The following is a 20399-nucleotide window of genomic DNA, read 5'->3' on the forward strand; positions in this document are numbered from 1 at the left end:
TACTATAGTAAAGTCTGTCAATGGAAGAATAAGTCTTAGCCGAAATGAAAGCTCCATGAAGTATTATTAAGTATGCATATGCATAGATGTGAATAAATAATTCAGAAAGACATAAAGGGGTTATGAAGTTACTTGTAAGTTACTGTTGATATACATATCATATATAAGTTTACAAAAAAAAAAAAACAACCCAAATCCTTAAGAATAAAATAAAAAGGGGGCAGCCAGGTAGCACAGTAAGAGCACCGGCCCCAGAGTCAGGAAGACCTGGGATCAATTCCAGGCTCAGATACTTAGGACCACACCCAGAAATAACTGGCCATGTAACCTTGAGCAAGTTATTTAACCCCAATTGCTTAAAAAAAAGAATAAAATAAAAAGGAGGGGAAAATTAGGCGAATCTCAATTTTCCTTTAGCATTTTCAAGCACTCCAATGGCAGAAACAATGCTAAACTCATGCTCTTAGAACTAACTACATTCCAATACCACATCTCTGATACTTGTGAGCCCCAGGGCCCACAAAATCTATTTACTATGTTTCAACTTTGCCCAGGCCACTCTGGACTGTTCAGTTCTTGGATAATACAGATAGATCCTAGCATGGATCCTTTATCTTCTTTCTGATATTTGAAGTCAGGACTTCTTCATAGGACAGTGTCAATTGATTTCAAAAGGAAGATAAACATCTGGATGAATAAAGACCCAGAGAAGGTATCCTAAGGTTCTGTCCAAGGCTTCTTCTTTCTCTATACTCTGTCACTTAGTGATCTCATGAGCCTACCTGGGCTTAATTACCAAGGTGACACCAACATCGAGATCTTCAGCCCTAAACAATCTCCTGAGCTCCAGTCCTGTATCACCTACTTGGCATTTCAAAATGGATATCCCAAAGGCATCTCAAATGCAACCTGTCCAAAACAGAACCTATTATCTTTTCCCCTCTAGTCACCTGGTTGTATAAGCCTGGTGTCATCCTCTTCTCCCTTCTCTCCCTCACTCCATACAGCCAACAAGTTGCCCAATCTTATCTTATACCTCCCTCTACATCTTTTGCATCTGGAATAGAGCCACCACCTTAGTCCTTTTAACTCTCATCACCTCTCATCAAGACTACTGCCTTATAATGAGCCTCTGAGCCAAGTTTTTCTCCACTCCCCTTCATCCTCCACATAACTGCCAAAGTTATTTTCCTAATGCATAGGTCTATCCATATCACCTCTCTGTTCAACAAACTAGAGTGGCTCCTTATTCATCTAGGATGAAACAAAAAATTCCTTTATCTGACTTTTAAAGCCCTTTCCAACTTGGCCCCAAACTACCTTTCCAAGCTTTCAACAGATTAGTCCCTTTCACACATTCTACAATCCATCCAAAAAGGCTTTATTGCTATTAGTCACATGGGACATTGTATCCCTTGTGTCTAGGCCTTTGCACGCTTTGTCCTCCAAGTCTAGAATGTTCTCCCTCCTCTTCATCTTTTGAAATCCCTGGTTTCCCTCAAGATTCTGATCAAGTGCCACTTTCTCTTCATGAGTAAGAAAGAGTACACATCCCACCCACAGAAGCTTCCAAGGGTGACGGCACAAGATTCTCTTCTAGTTGGGATGCTGGTACCCTAGCTTCATATTTGAAGGGGTGGAAGTGGGATAACTGAAGGCCTAATGTCCCAGGACCAGTCTCTCCCAGGGTTTAGCTAATGACAGCTAATATTGACACAGCACTTTAGATTCTGAAAGCCCATTTTACATACATTGACTCTCTCTTATTTAAGCTTCACAATCACCTGTAAGGTAGAACTTGTATCATTAGTAGTACAGGTAGTACAAGTATCATTATTACCCCCATTTTACAGATGACCTCCACTTTTGCTCTGGGTCCCTGGATGTCAAAACAATCAATCAATAAACATTTATTAGGTGCTTACTAAGTGCCAGGCATGGTTCAAGTACAGGAGAAACAGATACAAGAGCAAGTCAGCTCCTGCCCTTTAAGGAGTTCACATTCTCCCTGAGGTGGTGGCAGGGGACAACATTTATACAAAAAGTAAATAAAAAGTACATACAGAAGTACAATGTAGTTTTTTGAGGGTGGAAGAATGAGACAATTAAGGGAGTGATGCAGTGCTCTACATGGCCGCAGCCAGGGCAGGGCAGGTAATCCAGTGCACAGGGTTCTATCTTAGAGATGACATTTAACTTTGATCTTTCCTTGCTACTGACCTCTGGGAGCCAACTTAAGGATAACTTGACTTCATCATGTCTCAGTTTTTACATCCATAAAATAGGTATCTAAGCTCTTATCTCATCTTGTATAGTGGTTGAAGTGAACAAATAAAACAGTATCTGACAAAAAGCCACCTGAAAAAGGTAATCTATAAATCCAACATACCATAAGCAACATTTCCTACCTGGGCTCCTACTTCAAGAAAAAGGTCTCCTGTTCCTGTTCCAGTCCTGTCTTCAGGAAGCAAATGGCTATAAGCAGGTTCAGATCTCTTGATGGAGGAGCCCTTCTCTGAGGTCTGGGTTGTTTCGCCTTCTTTGTCTGTATGGTGTTTCTTCCACCCTCTAGCTACAGGAATGTGGTCAGGCATGGCCTTCCTGTTGGTCAGCTCTTCTTCCTCCCCCAGTGAGACACATTTTCCTCCACCAGCATCTAGAAAGTGCTGCACGCTGCCCAGAGCCATTGAGCAGTCTGTCTCTAGCTCCTGGCTGTTGCACCCTCCATGGTGCTTCACATTACCATCCAGCACCGTCTCTGCTTCACTCTCAGTCTCTGCCAAAGTCTTTTCTTCACTGAGTGCCATTGAGGAGAGACTTCTTACTCTCCCTAGTTCAGGGCCCATTAGCTGTCAGCTCCCTAAAGGAAATTGGAAAGGAACAGGAAAAAAGTAATTATTTTTCTTACAATTCAATGTACCTTTTCTTCCCACCTATCACAGAATTTGGCTAAAGAAGAAAAGAACTCCAAAGCCATAAGCACTGTGTGCAAAAAGCAACTTTTTGAGGAAGTCTGAAGTCATAACTTCCCCCAGTGCCAAATCCTTCCAATGTAGCTTGTGAAAACATAGCATTCTGTTACCTGAATTCAGAGTAGTTAGTACCGGCCCCAGCATCAGGTGGGTACCCGGGTACCCCAGAAGTGGAACCTAAATTAAACAGACCTTAAGACCTATCCTGATCAGTCAGGATTTTGATCTTCGACTATATCACTACATCACCTTTATCCACACTCCCTCACCCTACTCTGAGAAAGAGATGTCAGGTCCTTCTATGCCAAGCATCTGCTGCTCTTCTGTTGTGACTACCAAGCTACTGTTGGCATGTTCCTGCCCTCGTTTTCTATCAGGAGCCGAACTTTCAGAGGACGACAAGTTGGGGCATGCCTAGTCTGATGGTTCCTAGAACACTCCTGAAGCCACCTGGGCAGGAAAGGCCAACCTTCCCCTGCTGCTAGGGCAGTAATAGTATTTTCTATGAAACCAATGACTCAATGGTGGAAAAAAAATCATTCCCCATTAGTTTACTGTTGATTATATGCTAACCAGCTTCCCCACAGCCAAAAACTACAAAATATAAATGTGGGTTTTAGATATATTAATATTTCAAGATTAGGGGCAAAAGGGGAATAATGGGATAAGAGTGGTATGGGAAAAAGGGAAGGAAGAGAGGGAATAAGCATTTATTAAGCTCCTGCTATATGCCAAGCACTGTGCTAAGCACATTACAAATATTATCTCATTTGATTCTTACAACAACCCTGTGAGGTAGATGCTTTTATTTTCCCCATTCTGCAACTGAGGAGATTGAGGTAAAAAGAGAGTGTGCCTTGCTTAGGGTCACACAGCCAAGGAAGTGTCTCAGGCTGGATTTGAATTCAAGTTTTCCAGATTCCAGACAGAGCACTCTATTCCCCCAGCTGCCTCTTAGGACGAAGAACAAACTGTTTTACAAAATGAGATTAGAGATACACATTTTTCTAGGCAATCAGAAAATATAAATAAGTATTTCAAAAGTCAATTTCTATATCAAAGCTAAGTTTATTTAGAATCAACATAGAAGGGTAAGGGGGAAAATGTCAGACAAAAGACACAGATGACAATCACAAAAGTGATATGACAAAGCAGACAAGTATAGGAGACAAAAGTAGACAAAATTTCATGAAGCAACATTCTAATCACATGGCATTTTAGGATATTACAGCAAAAGATAATTCCACATTCCAGTTCCACAACTATGCAGATGAAGAGAGAAGATTTTTTTTGTAGCCTCTCATTAACTACCAGTATGGATTCTTACCCTGGGACCTGTAAACTTGATTTGAAAACTGTATTTCTTTCTTTCTTTTTTTTTTTTTTAAAGCAATTGGGGTTAAGTAGCTTGCCCAAGGTTACACGGCCAGTTATTTTGTGTGGGTGTTAAGTATCTGAGGCCAGAACCTATCCCAGATCCTCTCGACTCTGGGGCCGGTGCTCTTACTGCGCCACCTAGCCACCCCTGAAAACTGTATTTCAATAAAATTGGCTTCCTTTTATTTTATGCATTTAAAAACATCTTTCTTTGAAAGGGCCCATAAGCTTCACTAGATTGCCAAAGGGATCCATGATACATTCAAAAGATTAAGAACTCACCTGAACTAGATGAAATTAAACTGAGGGTTTTAAGGCAGGATTATTCCCTACTTTTGTTTTAGAAGAATAAGCCTATCTTTTTTCACCCCTACAAAATCTCTCATTGGGCAGAGAGAAGTAACCTTTAACCTTCCTGACTCCTGACAGGTAGAATTATACAGCAGAAGATACCTGAACTTGGGAGTCATGGGACTTGAATTCAAATCCTGTGTCTGCCCCTTGCCTGTGTGACCTTGGACCAATAACTAACTTCTCTGGGCTTCAGGTTCCTCATTAGTAAAATAAAAGGATGGATTAGATTACCTCTAAGATATCTTCCAACTCTAGATTTATGATCCTATGTTCTTCTTCCCTTGCTTGTTGTAAAGACAAAAGGGTCATAGCCAGGGCTGGGTATACAGGTTAAATGTGAGTATCTATGCACATTCCTGTCTGCATTCTGAGGCCAAATAAAATTTTTCTAGTCACTAACTAGCAGGACCTTAGAGAGTCTGGCCTGCTACCTGTTTGTGACCTTGAGCAAGTCACCTGAACTCCCAGGGCTTTCCGCACACGTGAAATGAAGGAATTGGAATACATGACCTCTAAGGGTCTTCCAGTCCTAAATCTGTGAACCTATGACTATCTAGTCTAAACTTGTCATTTTCTCCTATCCTCCCTTCCTTCCACAAGAGTAGCATTTATTGTATAATAAAAGCTCTTTTCTTTGGATTGAGTCTGACAATCTAAAACAGAGACTCTGTCCTATTTTTAAAGGAGGGTGGTATCACCACTTTCAGATACATACAATTGCTTCAAACCCATGGGGTCAGAGTGAGATCAGGGCTGTCAGGGCCATCAGAGATTCAGGCCACAGAGCTAACATAATTTGCCAAGGTCACAGAGAGAATTAAGGCCAAGGCCTGGACAACAACCCAAGTATCCAGACCACCAAGTTATAGCAGTTTCTAGCTTACTAAAGCAAAGCTCTAGGCTAGGTACCTAAATGATACAAGTGCCTGACAAAAAGTATTTTCCCAGACATGGTCTCAGTTAACCCTCACAACAACAGTAACAGGAGAGGATATTAGATTCCACAATATGAAAAATGAATTCAGCCCCACTATTAACTTATCAGGAATCCTTACAAAACCAAATCTGCCTCCCCTCTCCAGTCTAAAACCAGATATAAAAACCAGAGAGATTTTTCAGGATATCCTAGTAAACTGGACTTTGTTACTACCTTTCTTGTAATAATCCAAATCTGCAGCAGCTCAGAGGAGCTCTGTCCTCAGCCGAGAATGCCTGTTCTTACTGCACAGTAAAAATATGTACACACACATCACACGCCTGTCTGGTAATTCTAACTTGGCGAGGCGTGGCTCGCTATCTGGTGTCTGAGGTAGCAGGGCTCTCTGGTGTCTAAAAGATTATATCACTACACCTCCATACAGAGCTGAAAGGAGGGACTGTACATGGGGAAGACCTTGATTTAAATAAACCTGGTATGCCTATAAAGTCAGGGGACAGCTCCCTTCTATAAAAGAGATTCATTTCAGGATTCCAATGAACATTCTGGCTGCATTTAAAATGACTTCATTTAGAACTATTCTGGACAAATGTGTTAATTATATGAAATGAAGGGGGCTTTACATACATGCTTACGAGAACTAGAACATCCAGAATTCAGCTTAACAGAAGAATCACAGCTCTGCCTTTTGCTGCCTTGTAACCTTGGGCACTCCAACTCTCTGGGCCTCAGTTTCCTCATCTGTAAAATGAGGGACTTAGACTAGATGACTAGATTTAAGGTCTTATTCAGCTCTAGTTCCATGATGCTATGATTCAGAAGCCAAATTAGATTAATTCTGTTATTCTTGATGAGTTCAGGATGTACTACAAGAAAGCTGGGGTGCCACCTGAAATGATGAGGAATAGACATGCAGATTCTATTGTCCTGAAAGAATTTCATTCGGACAGTTCTTCAAGTTAAAGAAAGGCATTTATTGAGGTGACACACCCAAGTGGGCCTGCTTCCACGCATGGGAGAGACATACATAGGCCCTGCTCCCCTAAATTCCCATAGGAGGCAAAAGCATTTATTGGGGTTCAGTGTCTGGTTTAAATACAATTTTATGGAACAGGGGGAAGAGGGATGACAGAATGGGAAGAACAAGCATGGTTCTGAGATGCCTGGAATATCTGGTAGTCCAGAGGTGCCTTTATCATACAGATAAGTAAAGAGAATAGGAGAGGGGAGAGGAAGAGTTGTTCTGGAATTGGGTGTGCTTTGTGAAAGCACACAGGTAAGTCCTTGCTGCGGGGCTTCAATGCATAGTCTTTTTTGATGGTATTTGTGGCTGGACACACTCTGTATCTTATCCTGTATCTCATATCCTGTGTCCTGCTTGCTCCACCTGCCTCGAGCACTCCTGTCCACCTCACCTCATCACTGAGAGTAATAAAGACTCACATTTATAAAGCTGCCATTGTTCGGTTGTTTCCTATTCTTTGTGACCCCACAGACCACAGCCTGCCAATACTGTCTGTGGAGGTTTTTTTGGCAAAGATCCTAGAGTGATTTGTTATCTCCTTCTCCTGGGGATTAAGGCAACTAGGAGTTAAGTAACTTGCCCAGAGTCAGACAGCTAGTAAGTATTTGAGGATGGATTTGAACTCAGGTCTTCCTGCTGTCAGGCCCAGTGCTCTATTCATTGTGCCATGTAGCTGCTTTAAGGCTTACAGAGGACCATTCCTCACAGAGACCCCATGAACTAAGCAATGCAAGTATTATTATCTCCTTTTTACAGAAAATGCAACTGTAGCTACCAGTGGTCACACAGCTGGCAACCTTTAAGGTCAGGATTCAAATCCAGTGCTCAGTTACACAATGGTAGCCAATTGGCTGAAGTACCAAGGGCTATGAAAATGCTAAGTACTTAACCACAAAGATCACCCTAGTCTAGGTAAGCACACATTTTGGCAGGAGTGGAAAAAGAAAAAGAAGGCCAGGCACTGTTAGGTCGCCTGAAAGCTTTTGGAAGAAGGAGACTAATGGAGAACTTAAAGATGGAGGCTGGATGTGGGAGCAGGAGGGAGGGTTATAAGGAGCGGAAGGCAGCCATGAGAGGAGGAGGGGATAACGAAGGAGCCACAACTGGAGAGCTAGAATGGCAGCCCAACACACCAAGATCAGCAGTTATCTTGGGCACCCCCAGGGTGCAGGCTGCAGGCTGCAGGATGACCCCTAGGTCGGATCCCCAGACACGGGTAAAGTCAGTGTGTACACAACTTCCCAGAACTTCTCATGTACGTGAAGTCAGGTTAAAGTGGCCATCGAGGGCAGCTCTGAAGGGAAGAATAACCCACAACAGGACTGTCTTAGAAGGATATGGAAGGGAATCAAAGAATCCTTGTGCCCTGCTTATCAGGAAGTCATACCACAACCAAGTCTCATTCCAAGAAAAGAGAAAGAAAAGGGTTACATTGGCTCTTACAGAACACGTAAAGTTAAAAAGCATTCTGAGAGAAATGCTAAAAGGAAAAATGAAAGACATAAAGTAACTACATTAAGGACAGGTTAGGGAGGAGGTGTGGAATTTTGGTTCTACCCTCTTATGGGTGTATTCTGTTATCAGTAAACATCCTGGGAACTGTCACCTGGAAGAAAATTCCAAAAATTCTTCAGAAACCAGAAAAATGGAAAAAATAATCCCTCGAATTTTTGGGGAGAGGAGGAGGAATGTAATAAAAATCATTGAAGCTTGTTATGTATGGCTGGTCTGGTTTGTTTTTTTTAAAGTTCAGGTCTTGTCTTTTTTTTTTTTTTAAACACCAGTAGTCATACCTCCTACCTAGAGCTGCCTTCTGACATTTTTGCTCAGTCAAAAGTGTTTCCCCATGCTGGAAGGCAATGTGCAGTAGAGATCTGTGGACCTGGAAATCAGAAGACTTGGGTTGAAATTCCAGCTTTCTAGGTACCAGTGAGGCATTAAGCAAATCTCAACCTCAGTTCTCTTACCTTTAAAATGGGGATAGTGGTTTTTGTACATAATACATTGAAGAGTTGTAAGGAATATATTTTGTAAATCTTAAAGAATTCTAGAAACACAAATCATTATTATTTTCCTAGGGTCACATGACCCTAGTCTGGACCCCACTGGGTCAGAGGTGTGGGGCTAGAATGAGGGTCTCAGGCATGCACAGGAACAGAGTATTTACTGCCTAACTACCTATATTCAGCCCACTTTTCCATTCTGTTGATTCCAACTACAAGAGCACCAGAGATGAATGGCTTTCACTCTTAAGGGGGGAGGAAGAGAAGCCTGGTCTGCTGACTAGTCAATGCAAGGCTTTCAAAAGCCCGTGAAGGATACACAGCTGCCACATGGACAAAGGAACTCTGGTGAATACTCCCCCAATTCTCCAGCTTCTTGGGCCACTTCAGCTGCATGCTAATGAGTATAGTAACAAAGCTCAAAACACTGATGCAATAGAGAATGCAAGTTGATCTAATTTGTTTTCAGCATAGAGGGAGGGGAAGAATATGTTACCTGCAATTATAAAAATCTTAACAAATCAGAAACATCTTCTCAAACTTAATATTTTCTCCTAATCCCACAGGTAAGTCAAACCTGACCCCTGCTGCTACTAAGAGACCACACCCACTGAAGAGTTAGTGTGCCTGGTGCAAAATCAGATGCCAAGTTGCCAAAGAGGTTTTGTTTGGCAAGGGAGTGTCGCCTTCTAACAGCTCTGTGGCAAACTGCCATCCCTGCTCCATAAGAACATAGTCTGAAGCAAAACTGCTTAAGTTTTGTCACTTACAGTTGAAATCGGAAGACAAGGGCGTGAGTCTGTGGGATTTACCCCATCTGAGGTAACAAAATGATTTGTAGTAGATTGTAGCCTCTGGGGTAACTCCCCTGAACGACTTCTTCAGCTGATTCCTTCTGAAACTTCAAATCTAGCCCTTGGAGAAGCTTATTTAGTCAAAACAAGAAACTGGCAGTGAAGTAATGTCCTCTCTTGTATCCTGCCATCTCAGGCAGTCGATTTTGCTACTTAGATACCATTTCTCTAGAATAGCAAAGAACTTCGTGTTTCTGTTGGCTTGTTGCTTTTAAGTGATCTGAAATTTTTCCTCCGTGAAGACTGGTTTAAGATACTAGAAGAGGAGAAAATTAAAGGCCCATTTCTGAAGAAACCATCACTCTGTACCATACACAGAATGTTAGAACTGAAAGAGCCCAACCCCCTCAATTTATAGATGACAGAACTAATCTTCTAGAAAGGAGAAAAAGCCTTCCCAAAGTCCCACAGCTGCTAGTGAGTGTCACACTTAAAAAAAAATTCATGTATTCTGATCATCATAAGCATTGTCCAATGCTTTCTTCCTGCTAAGATGCCAAAATATTTCCTACCTACCAAGGAGAAGAAGTTCATAAATTTAAATTTTTATTGATACCTTATTTTCATACCATCTTTATTTCAAAATACACACAGTTCTCACTTTACCTAAATTCATGTTATGCAAATTTGACTTTACCTAAAGAATTCTAAAAGAAATCCACACTCCAGTTCTGATTCAAAAATCACATAGTCTTTCAGAATGTGCAAGTATCAGAAGAGGCCACTAGTGCAAATACTGAAGCAGAGCAAATTGCTAAAGCAAATCTCTAATGTAGACCAAACTGGCTGACTTTACCAAAGAATGCCATCTCAAACCTACATCTTGGTGGAGGAAACAACTCTGCCGGGGCACAAAACTTGGAAAAATAGAGTTACTCTTCTACTAGGAGGCAGCACATCTGGGACTTGCAAATTAAAACCTGTTCTTGTACATCCCTCAGAAAATCCCAGAGTATTGGAAGAAATCAGCAAGGCAACATTTTGGTTGTTCATTCGTACAGTCGTGGCTGACTCTTCCTGACCCCATGGCCCACATCACCCACCAGACCCTTCTTTCCTCCACTATCTCCTGAAGTTTGTCCAAGCTCATGTTTGCTGCTTCCATGACACTATCAATCCATCTCATCTTCTGCTCTCTCCTTCACCTTTTGCCTTTATTCTTTCCCAACATCAGGGTCTTTTCCAGTGAGTCTTCTCATTATGTGGACAAAGTATTTAAGCTTCAGTTTCAATATTTGTCTTTCCAATGAGTAGTCTGAATTAATTTCCTTAAGTAGGACTGAAGTGATCAACCTGGGCACTATTTCCTGCTGCTTTATTCCTGAAGTTGATAAATTTTTAATGACAAAGGCATTCTTTTCAAGATTTAACTTATTTTGGATAATCCCCAGGTCACCCTCCCAATTTGGATGGTTTTAAAGAAAATGTAAAAGTGGTCTACCTTCCCCCTAATACTACTTCATAATTACAACTATCAGGAAGTGATAGTTTCAAGGTAACACTATATGTGCCCAGGCAGTTGCAGTTTTGGATGTAGATAATGACTTAACATTGAGAGATTTCTTGAAGTCCTATAATATTTACCATGCAATCCGGAATATTGCTAACGCATGGGAAGATTTAACAGAAATATGTATGAAGAGAGTAGAAAAAAAGCGTGCCCGCAGTTTGATTTTGACAAAGATGATATGTTCAAAGACCAAGATTGTAAAATTAGCACGAGTTGAAGCTAGAAGTGGATGAAAATGATGCAGAAGAGTTGATTTGAGTCTCAGGGAGAAAAACTGCTGAATGAGGATCTAATTGAACTGCAAAAAGTACAGAAGAAGAAAGGGAAGCTTTGGAACCTGAGGTCAAACTAAAAAGGTTTACAATGAAACATTTGACAGAAGCATTTCATCACTTGAGCAAATTTTTTTCTTGTATTGAAAAGATGGATCCAAATACTTTAAGATTCCTATTAAAAAACTAGGTGAGGATGATTTTGCTTTCTATCATCAGACATACAAGGCGGGGGGGGAAAGCCACTGTCCAAACATCTCTCAATAGTTTCATTTAAAAAAGCAGTACAGCCAAACACCAGAGACAAAGGCTAGGTGCAGTGGTTGGTGAAGGGGCAAAGTGCAGCACACCTATGTCAGCTTTACAGCACCGTACATACTTTACCATTAATTTTACCTTTTTAATTTTTAAATTTTTTTTTATTTTGGGGGGGGGGAGGCTGGGCAATTGGAGTTAAGTGACTTGCCCAAGGTCACATGGCTAGTAAGTGTCTGAGGCCAACTTTGAACTCAGGTCCTCCTCACTCCAGCGCTGGTGCTCCTAGCCGCCCTAACTTTACCTTTCATTTTATAATTCTATTTATTATCATGGCACAGTATTTAATGTCTGCATTTTAGTATTTTTTGTGACTTGCATGAAGGTACATTTTGTGTTTGCCTTTGGCTAAGTGAAGTGATAGATGGGGCAAATGTGTATTACATAAAAAGCACCTTACAACTTTGTGCACAGGTCTGAGGAATGGTCCACTTATGCAAAGCAAGAACTGTCTCTGTAGTCTTCCCCCTTCCCTTCTCAAAAAAAGAGTAGAAAAAGAGGGGGGCCGAGTGCAGTTCAGCAAAACCAATTAACTGTGTCTAACAATATATACAATGTTCCACATCCATAGTCCCAAACCTCAGCAGAGTGCTAATTTTTCAATGAGAAATACCTCAATACACCTACCCAGTTGCTTTTTCTGTAACCTGATATTTCATTTTGAAGCCCTAGATTAAGAATATATCAAATACCATGCTGCAATAATAATAGTATGTGAGGCCTTACACACATGAGATTACTTCTGGGAAATAACTTCATCATGTAAAGGAAAAGGAATGAAAGAGTTTTAAAAAAATTGGATACCTATAAAAAGGAAATAATGAGATTATACAATATTGCTCAGTTAATTCCCCAAAGTGGTCAAAAGATATGAACAAAGTATTCAAAAAAGAATTGTATAGTATTAACAACCACATGAAAAAATGAACCACATCACTAATAATAAGAGAAATGTAAATTAAAACAACCCTGACATTTTATCTCACACCCAGCAAATTGGCAAAAATGACAAAAAATAGCAATAGTTGATTGTGGAGGGGTTGTAGGATGATTGGCACACTAATTTAATACATGTGGTAGAGCTGCAAATTCATATAACCATTTTGGGAAGCAAGTTGGAATTATGCAAATAAAGTGACTAAAATGTCCATACCTTTTGACCCAGATTGCATTCCTGGGGCTTATACTCCGAGAAGTCATTACTAAGAAAATCCCTACTATACACACCAAAATATTTATAAGTAGCACTTTTTGTGACAGCAAAGAATCAGAAACACAGTAGATGCCTACTATTAAGGAATTAATTAATAAGTAAACTGTGGCACATGAATGTAATGGAGTATCATGGTGCTGTAAGAAATATGTGGATACAGAAAACTGAAAGAAAAATATGAACTGTTGCTGAGTGAATGAAGTAAGCAGAGCCAAGAAAATAATATATATGACTACCACAATGTAAATGGAAAGACCCACACATCAAAAAATCAAAAGTGAATTTTACAAAATTATAAAGATCAGGCATGACCTGAGGAGGTAAGAGGGCACTGAACTCACCCCTCTGTGGAGGTGGGAGGTCCATTGATGCACATGTCACATTTTTTGGGGGGCTTTTTCAATGTATTGCTGATTTTTCCCTCTTTTTTGTGGGGGAGGAGGGTCTTTAAAAATACTATTTGTTATATGGGATGGCTCTCTGGGAGTAGGAGGGGAGAGATATTGGAGAAAACTATGCTGATGTAAAAAAAAATCAATAAAAACTTATTTTTAAAAAATGTTCAGTTAACTTAGCTGGAGAGATTTTTCTCACTCCCATTTTAATGAGTGAGACAACAGGTTTAGTGTTAAGTTATAGTGATAAGAGTTAAAGATTTAAAACCAGAATCTGTGTGCCTCAGTTTCTTAGCTGTAATATGAAAAAGCTAGATAATGATCTCTCTTCCAACTTTAAAATTCTATTATTTCAACCTATTATTATTCCACCTCCCCACCCCCCCATAACTCAGATGTCCAGAATTGATTCAGGTAGTCTGAAGGGGCTGGAGGTAGAGAGCTAGATGAGGATGAGGGAATAACTAAGGAGAACAGCAGGAAACAAAAAACATGACTTCACTGTTTCCTCTAATTTATTTACAAAGGCAAGTTGGCCTCTTATTTTCAGCATTTTATCATTACACTTATTCAGAACCCAAATCACCACCAAATACCTGAAGTCCTCAGCTCTAAGAAACTACCTACTTGTGGTCTGTGACCATACAAAATTTGTAACCTAAGTCTCTTAGCTCCTCATCAATCTGTTCAGCAACAAATTTCCTTCCATGCTCCAAAACTGTAGTCTGCAGTATAAGAATGTGTTGGAGGGGCTTTTGGAGTTCCACCCAACACCAAGTTACTATCTAAACTTTTGTAAATTATTACCTCACCACTAACTGACACTGGCCCATTTCCCTTTTTTTTTTTTTATCACGTACAACACAATTGTTGTTAAACTGAACCCAGTCTTATTCATTTTTTTTTATAAAGGTTCTGCATTTTCCTTTTCCCTAACCGGCCTGGTAGTGAGAGCTCTAAAAGATACGCCTGTTGCAGTCAAGCCCTGAAGAATCCGCTATCACAATTAAAAAATTCATTTTTTTTCAATTGCTTGACAGGTCTCTTCCACTGGAAGAGAAACAGGTCTTCAGAATAACTGTCTGAAACTGCAGCAAGCAGGAAAAACTGACCCACTCCCATACGGGATACCCCGCCCCTAACGAACAAAACCCGGAAAAAACAGCCTGGGGCCCCAGGACATCCCAAAAGGAAACAGAGTTCCAATAACAACCACTGCGTAGGCAAGCAGCTGTTCAGAACAGTCCAGCAGATGTGCTACCGCCTCTCACCGGAGACCGCGCACATTTTAGGAACTCTCACCCTCTCCCAGGCAATGGACTCAACTGCCTTCAGTAATGATTCTGCATTATTCCTTCCATTCCTGAATGGACAGATGCAGATGGACAGATGGATGGATAGATGGATGCATACATAGACAGATGTAGATGGATGGATGAATGGAAAGATGGAAGGATGGAGGGATGAAAGGATCGATGGATGCGATGGATGGATGGATATGATGGATAGAGACAAGATATACGTAGAGATGGGTGGGTAAAGATATAGGAAGGGAGGCATGTCAGAAACGGGTGATAGAAGGACAGAGACAGATGGATAGATACAGAAATAAATAGGTAGAGACAAGAAAAAATAGGTGATAAAAATAAAAAGATCAAGACACTGAAATGAATAGTTAGATAGGTAAGTAGATATGCACAGATAATAAAGACAGGTGAAAAATAGAAAGGCAGACGGAGGTGGTGACAGAGCGCGTATTAAGCGCTCGCTATTTCACGCTACCCAGACCCTGAACTCGCTCGCCCCCTCCCCGCAGCGCGCATGCACACACAGATGCACAAAGCCTGTTGATACACACACGCAAACGCCCGGCATTTTCCACCCTCTGCGTGTTTTACTCTTCAGGGTCCAGCCCCCCCACTCTGGCCTGCGACCCCCAAGTGCACAATCCATACATGCGCGCCCTCCCCAAGGGATCAGAACAACCACCTGAAAAATGGGGGGCACCCCCAAAGTTGGCCGCACATGCCCATGCGCGCATGGCTCGGCTCCAGAAAGGCCGCGCAGAGGGCGGCCGCCGTGCCAGGGGAGGGGGGGGCAGGCAGCGGGCTCGGCCTCGGCCCGCCTCGAGGAGGGCGGGGTGGCCCGGCCAGGGCTCGGCGTTCGCCGCGCCCGCCCCCAGCTCCGCAACACACACACACCCTCACGGCTCCTACCGGCAGTGTCCAGGAATCCGCTGTCCCGCGTCGGCACCGACCCCAAACGACCCGGGGTCCCGACACCTCCCAGGGCAGCCGGGGGAGTAGGAGGAGGATAGCAGCACGCTGTCCCGAGGGCCCCGAGCACGGCCGCCCCAGCCCGCTCCTCCCCTCCTCTCCTCCGCCCCCGAGGCAAAGGCTCCTCCCCACCTCCCAGTGCCCCGCCCCCAGCAGAAAACCCCGGATCTGGCGCCAGGACGGACCTTCCTTAGCCAATCCGCTCTCCGACAAGAGGCCTCGGCCAATGGGGAGCCTCGCCTTTCCGCCCCGCCTCTTTCTCCGCTTGCTGCTCTCTGGAAGTCGTTTCCCAGTTTGAGTCGTGAGGTTTGAGGTCTGCTGCCGTTTGTGCCTTTATCGTGGGGAGGGGACGGGGAAGGAGAGAAGGGGAAGGAGGGAAGAAGGAAAGGCGAAAGGGAGAGGAAACGACCTGAAAGAAGGTTAAAGACTGCAGTTCTCCCTGAATCATTCATCCATCGCTAGTTACTTACCAAGCTGCCTAGGATAGAGCGTGAGCCTTGCCGTCAGAACAGACCTGAATTCAAATCCGGTTTCAGACACATATCTTTCCCCAGGACTGAGTCACTTAACCGGTGTCTGCCTCAGTTTCTTCATCTGCAAAATGGGGTAATGATAATATTGATAGTAGCCTCCTCCCAGGGTCATTGTGGGGGAACTAATGAGGTAGTATTTGTAAAGTGCTTTGCAAATCAAAGCACTACTTAAATGCAATTATTTTTCTTGGTACTTTGGGATGTGTCCCATATTCATTTAAAAAAAAAGTGCCAAGTGTTTCAAAGGTCTTTGTGCAGTTTTAAGCTGCTAAATCTTTCTTTTTTGGGGGAAGGGGTGGGCAGAATTTTAAATAATTGTTAAAGACACCGTTACAAAAATTATATATAATGCCTCATCTCGGTATGGAGATAAGTCTCGGTTCTCTACTCAAGTGAAACACAAGACTTTTAAAAATTTTTATTAATTTATATTTCAGTTAATTAATTTTTAGTTTGAAAATTCACTTCCATAAGTTTTAAATTTTCTCTCCCTCCCTGCTTTCTCCCAAAGACGGCATGCTATACAAGACTTTTTTTAAAAATTTATTTTCAGTTCCAAAATTTCTCCCTCTCTTTACCTTCCTTTTCCCATCCAGAAGGCAAGAAATAGAATGCCCACTATACATATGAAGTCATGCAAAACATTTCCATGTTAGCCATGTTGTGGAAAAAAAGCTAGAAAAGTAAAGAATAAAAATATATGCTTCAGTCTGCACGCAGAGTCCATTAGCCCTCACTCTGGAGGTGGATAGCATTTTTCATGAGTTCTTTGGAACTGTCCTGGATCATTGTCTCAGAATAGCTTAGTCTTTCAAAGTTGATCATTCTTGCAATATCACAGTTACTGTGTACAATGTTCTGCTTCTGCTCCATTCACTGGCAAAGTGATATTTTTAAAAAATGTATGTCGGTCCATATCATTCCTCTACTAAATAAACTACAGGGACTACCTATCTCCACTGAGGTATATCCTTGGTTTCACATTCAAAATCCTCCAAAATCTACTCCCTACTACCTTTCAAAACCTTCATCTCGCCCTCATGCTCTGATCCAGTGACACTGACCTCCATGTTATTCCTGGAACAAAACAGCCTCATCTCTCAAGGCTCCAGTACTTTTTCCCCCTTTGGAATGCTCTCTCTCCTCATGTCTACCTCCTGTCTTCATGTGTTCAGTTATTTCAGTTGTGTCAATTTATTGTTGCAATGCTTGTAACATTCAAATATTCCATTTGACCAATGGGAAATCCAGGGCCAGCATTTTATCATGTTTTCCAACATGATTGACCAAAGCCTCCATCACAATTCCTGATCAATATATAGTGGTTTATACATTTTATCTCATTTCAACCTTGCAACAATTCTGTAAGGTCAGTACTAGAGGTTAATTATTATGCCCATTTCACAGATGAGGAGACAGTTTCATTTAGGTTGTTATACATAATAATGCCATGCCCATGGCTGCACAGTTAATTAGTGTCAGAGGCAGGATTTGAACCCAAACCCTAAATCTGACACTAGCCATAGGCCATACTGCCTCTTGTTTTAACAGATTTGTCCTTATAAGCATGTTCTACAAGGACAAGTTGAATTGTTAACAAATAGGCAAAATCCACAGTGTTTGAAAAGCCAAGATGGGTGTTACCATAGCATCCAAGAGACCTCAGCTCCACTGTAACCCAATGAAATCTTTGGGCCAGCAATCATTGCTGTGTATAATGCCTGACTTTGAATTCTGACTGGTCTGAAGCTGACTGCAGCATTAGAAGTAGGTAAACTGAAAAAAAAAAAAAAGAAGTAGGTAAACTGGAGTCTATACTTGCTATGCAGAAACCCTCAGTCAAGAACCTTTAAAAAAAGATGCCATCAGCCAGGATATGAGAGCTCTCTCTCACCTTATAATGCTATTCTTTTCCACATTTAAAAACATTTTAATCATAACTACTTATAAGTATTAATTGTATATTTTAATTTTATTGCTTTCTTCATTTGCATAGTTTTTTTTTTTTTTGCTTTTTAGAGGGCAATTGCCCAAGGTCACAGGGCTAGTGTTTGTGTTAAGTGTCTGAGGCTGGATTTGAACTCAGATCCTCTTGACTCCAGGGCTGGTGCTCTATTCACTGCACCACCTAGCTGCCCCTCGTTTACATTGTTGTAGTCATTATATATATTGTTTTCTTGGTTCTTCTTACTTCATTCTGATGGAGTGGGGAAAGATGGGCCAGAGAGACCAACAAGCAGGGTTTTAGTAGTCTGGGAGTGAGGTTAGGAGGGACTTCGCCAGGATGGTAGCAGTGTTACAGGAGAGAAGGGGGTATATACAAGAGATGTTATGAAGTTAGTAGGGCTAGGACTTGACAAACGATTGAATAGGGAGTGAGAAATGTAGAAGTCAAGGATTAACACTTAAATTGCCAGTCCAGGGAATGATGGGAGTACTCTTGACAATAACAGGGAAATTAGGAAGAGGGGAGACTTTAGGAAGAAAGACAATGAGTTCAGTTTTAGCTATGCTAAATTTAAGATATGTTTACAGGATAAGATGTCCAAGAGGCAGTTGGAGATGCAAGACTGGAGGTTGAGAGAGAGGTTAGGACTGTATAAATAGACCTGAGAATCATCTATGTAGAAATAACAACTGAATCCTTGAGAGTTGATGAAATCACTAAGTGAGATGATATAGAAGCAGAAGATCGGGGACCATGACAGAACCCTAGGGGACACTTGTGGTTGGTGGGTGTGACCTGGATGAAGGTCTAGCAAAGGAAACTGAAAAGGAACAATCTGACAGGAAGAGAACCAGGAGAGAGCAGTGTCATGGAAACCTAGATGGAAGAGAGTGAGAAGAGAGTAATCAAGAATGTCAAAGTCTGCAAAGAGATCGAGAAGGAGGAGGGCACCTCACACCCATCAACTTGACTAACATGGTAGAAAAGGAAAATAACAAATTCGGGAAGGGGAGTGGGAAAATAGGTACACTAATGTACTATTGATGGAGCTGTGAACTAGTCCAAACGTTTTGGAGAACAATTTGGAATAATGTCCAAAAAGCTATAAAACTGTGCATATCCTTTGACCCAGCAATACTACCATAATTGTTTCTGTTTTGGCCAGAAACCCTGAGGGTCTATCCTTCCCAGATCTTTTTTTTTTTTAAGAGGCCATTCTTTTCCCCATTTCTTATTAAGCCTTTATCACTAAATGGGCTCTGCCTTAGTCAAACCGAGTCCTGTTAAAGACCTTGACTTGAAAAGACCAAGGTCCCCCACTGCATCTCCAGTCATCCTGATCCATTATCTGGCCACTGGACCCAGATGACTCAGGAAGTGAAAGTGAGGCTGGTGACTTTGCACAGCCCACACTCACTTAAATCCAATTCACTTGCATGTCATGGAGTCATGTTCCCGATGTCATGGTCCTCTTTCAGAGCAAAGGACAAACAGCAGCCACCCCTAGGTTTATATCCCAGAGAGATCAAAGGAAAAATGGAAAGGACCCATATGAACAAAAAACATTCATAGCAGTTTTTTTTTTTATGGTGGCACAGAATTGGAAACTAAGGGTTTTCCAGCTCCTATGTAGAGTGTGGGAGAAATATGCATCAGAGTTCAAAGTTGATTCAATAACATAGTCCCCAGAGGAGAGTAACTATGTGACCAGAATGGATTGAGGCAGTTAAGTGGGGGTGGTGATGGTGGTGGTGATGTTTGATGATCATTTAGAACTCATACCCACATTGTATGTCCAAAATTTAAATGAATAAAGCATTTATTAAGCATTTTTCTATGTGCAAACCACTGCATTAAATGCTGGAGATACAAAAAGATGAGTAAAATAGTCCTTGCTTTCAATGAGCTCAGGTGGGCAGGACAATACACAGGGAAGTTTTCAGCTGTCAGTCAAATAGAAAAGTTCTATGATTCCAAAGGATGCAGCAACAAAGCAAAGTCCTCTTCTTTAATGTCATTCCCACTGATAAAGTGATTTGAGTTTCTTATGTTGAACCATTTGATGATACCACAGGCTTTGGTAGCAAGAATTTTATTTTCTGGGTCTCCAGTAGCTGTGGCTGTAGAACCTGTAGCAGCAGGTATCACGGGGTGCTTCCTAGAATGATGGCTGAGGTTACTGGGCTGTAAGCATAGCTATTCTGAAGGGTCCTGGGCTGTCTCTGTCAGAGGGAAAATGTGTCTCAATGGTGATGGTGATTCGACTTATCTGCCCCATGCTGCCTCCTGTCTCTACCTCAGGGTTGCTGCTTTAACTTGCCTGACCTCTGGTGTGTGGTCATTGGTTGGTATTTAGTGGGAATGGTTGATCCCTTTTCTTCAGGAGTTGCTTCCCTGGATGATGGTTGTGAGGGTT

The 20399-nt window shown here is 41.7% G+C and overlaps 1 protein-coding gene across 1 annotated transcript in view; it reads right to left on the minus strand.

Moving 5' to 3' along the window:
• Positions 1 to 15627, minus strand: part of CEP68 (centrosomal protein 68) — a 46901-nt gene extending 31274 nt beyond the window's left edge. The window contains exons 1-2 of the mRNA XM_069068957.1: positions 15443 to 15627; positions 2409 to 2860 (exon numbers count right to left, since the gene is read on the minus strand). Of these exons, the coding sequence (XP_068925058.1) occupies positions 2409 to 2846 (438 nt within the window). The 5' untranslated portion in view covers positions 2847 to 2860; positions 15443 to 15627. The remainder of the gene's footprint in view (positions 1 to 2408; positions 2861 to 15442) is intronic.
• Between the last annotated feature and the right edge of the window lie 4772 nt (positions 15628 to 20399).

The sequence above is a fragment of the Petaurus breviceps genome, unplaced genomic scaffold (assembly GCF_028583685.1).
Source record: "Petaurus breviceps papuanus isolate PSGF00001 unplaced genomic scaffold, PetGlider_PUasm1.0 90775, whole genome shotgun sequence".
Lineage (NCBI taxonomy): Eukaryota > Metazoa > Chordata > Mammalia > Diprotodontia > Petauridae > Petaurus > Petaurus breviceps.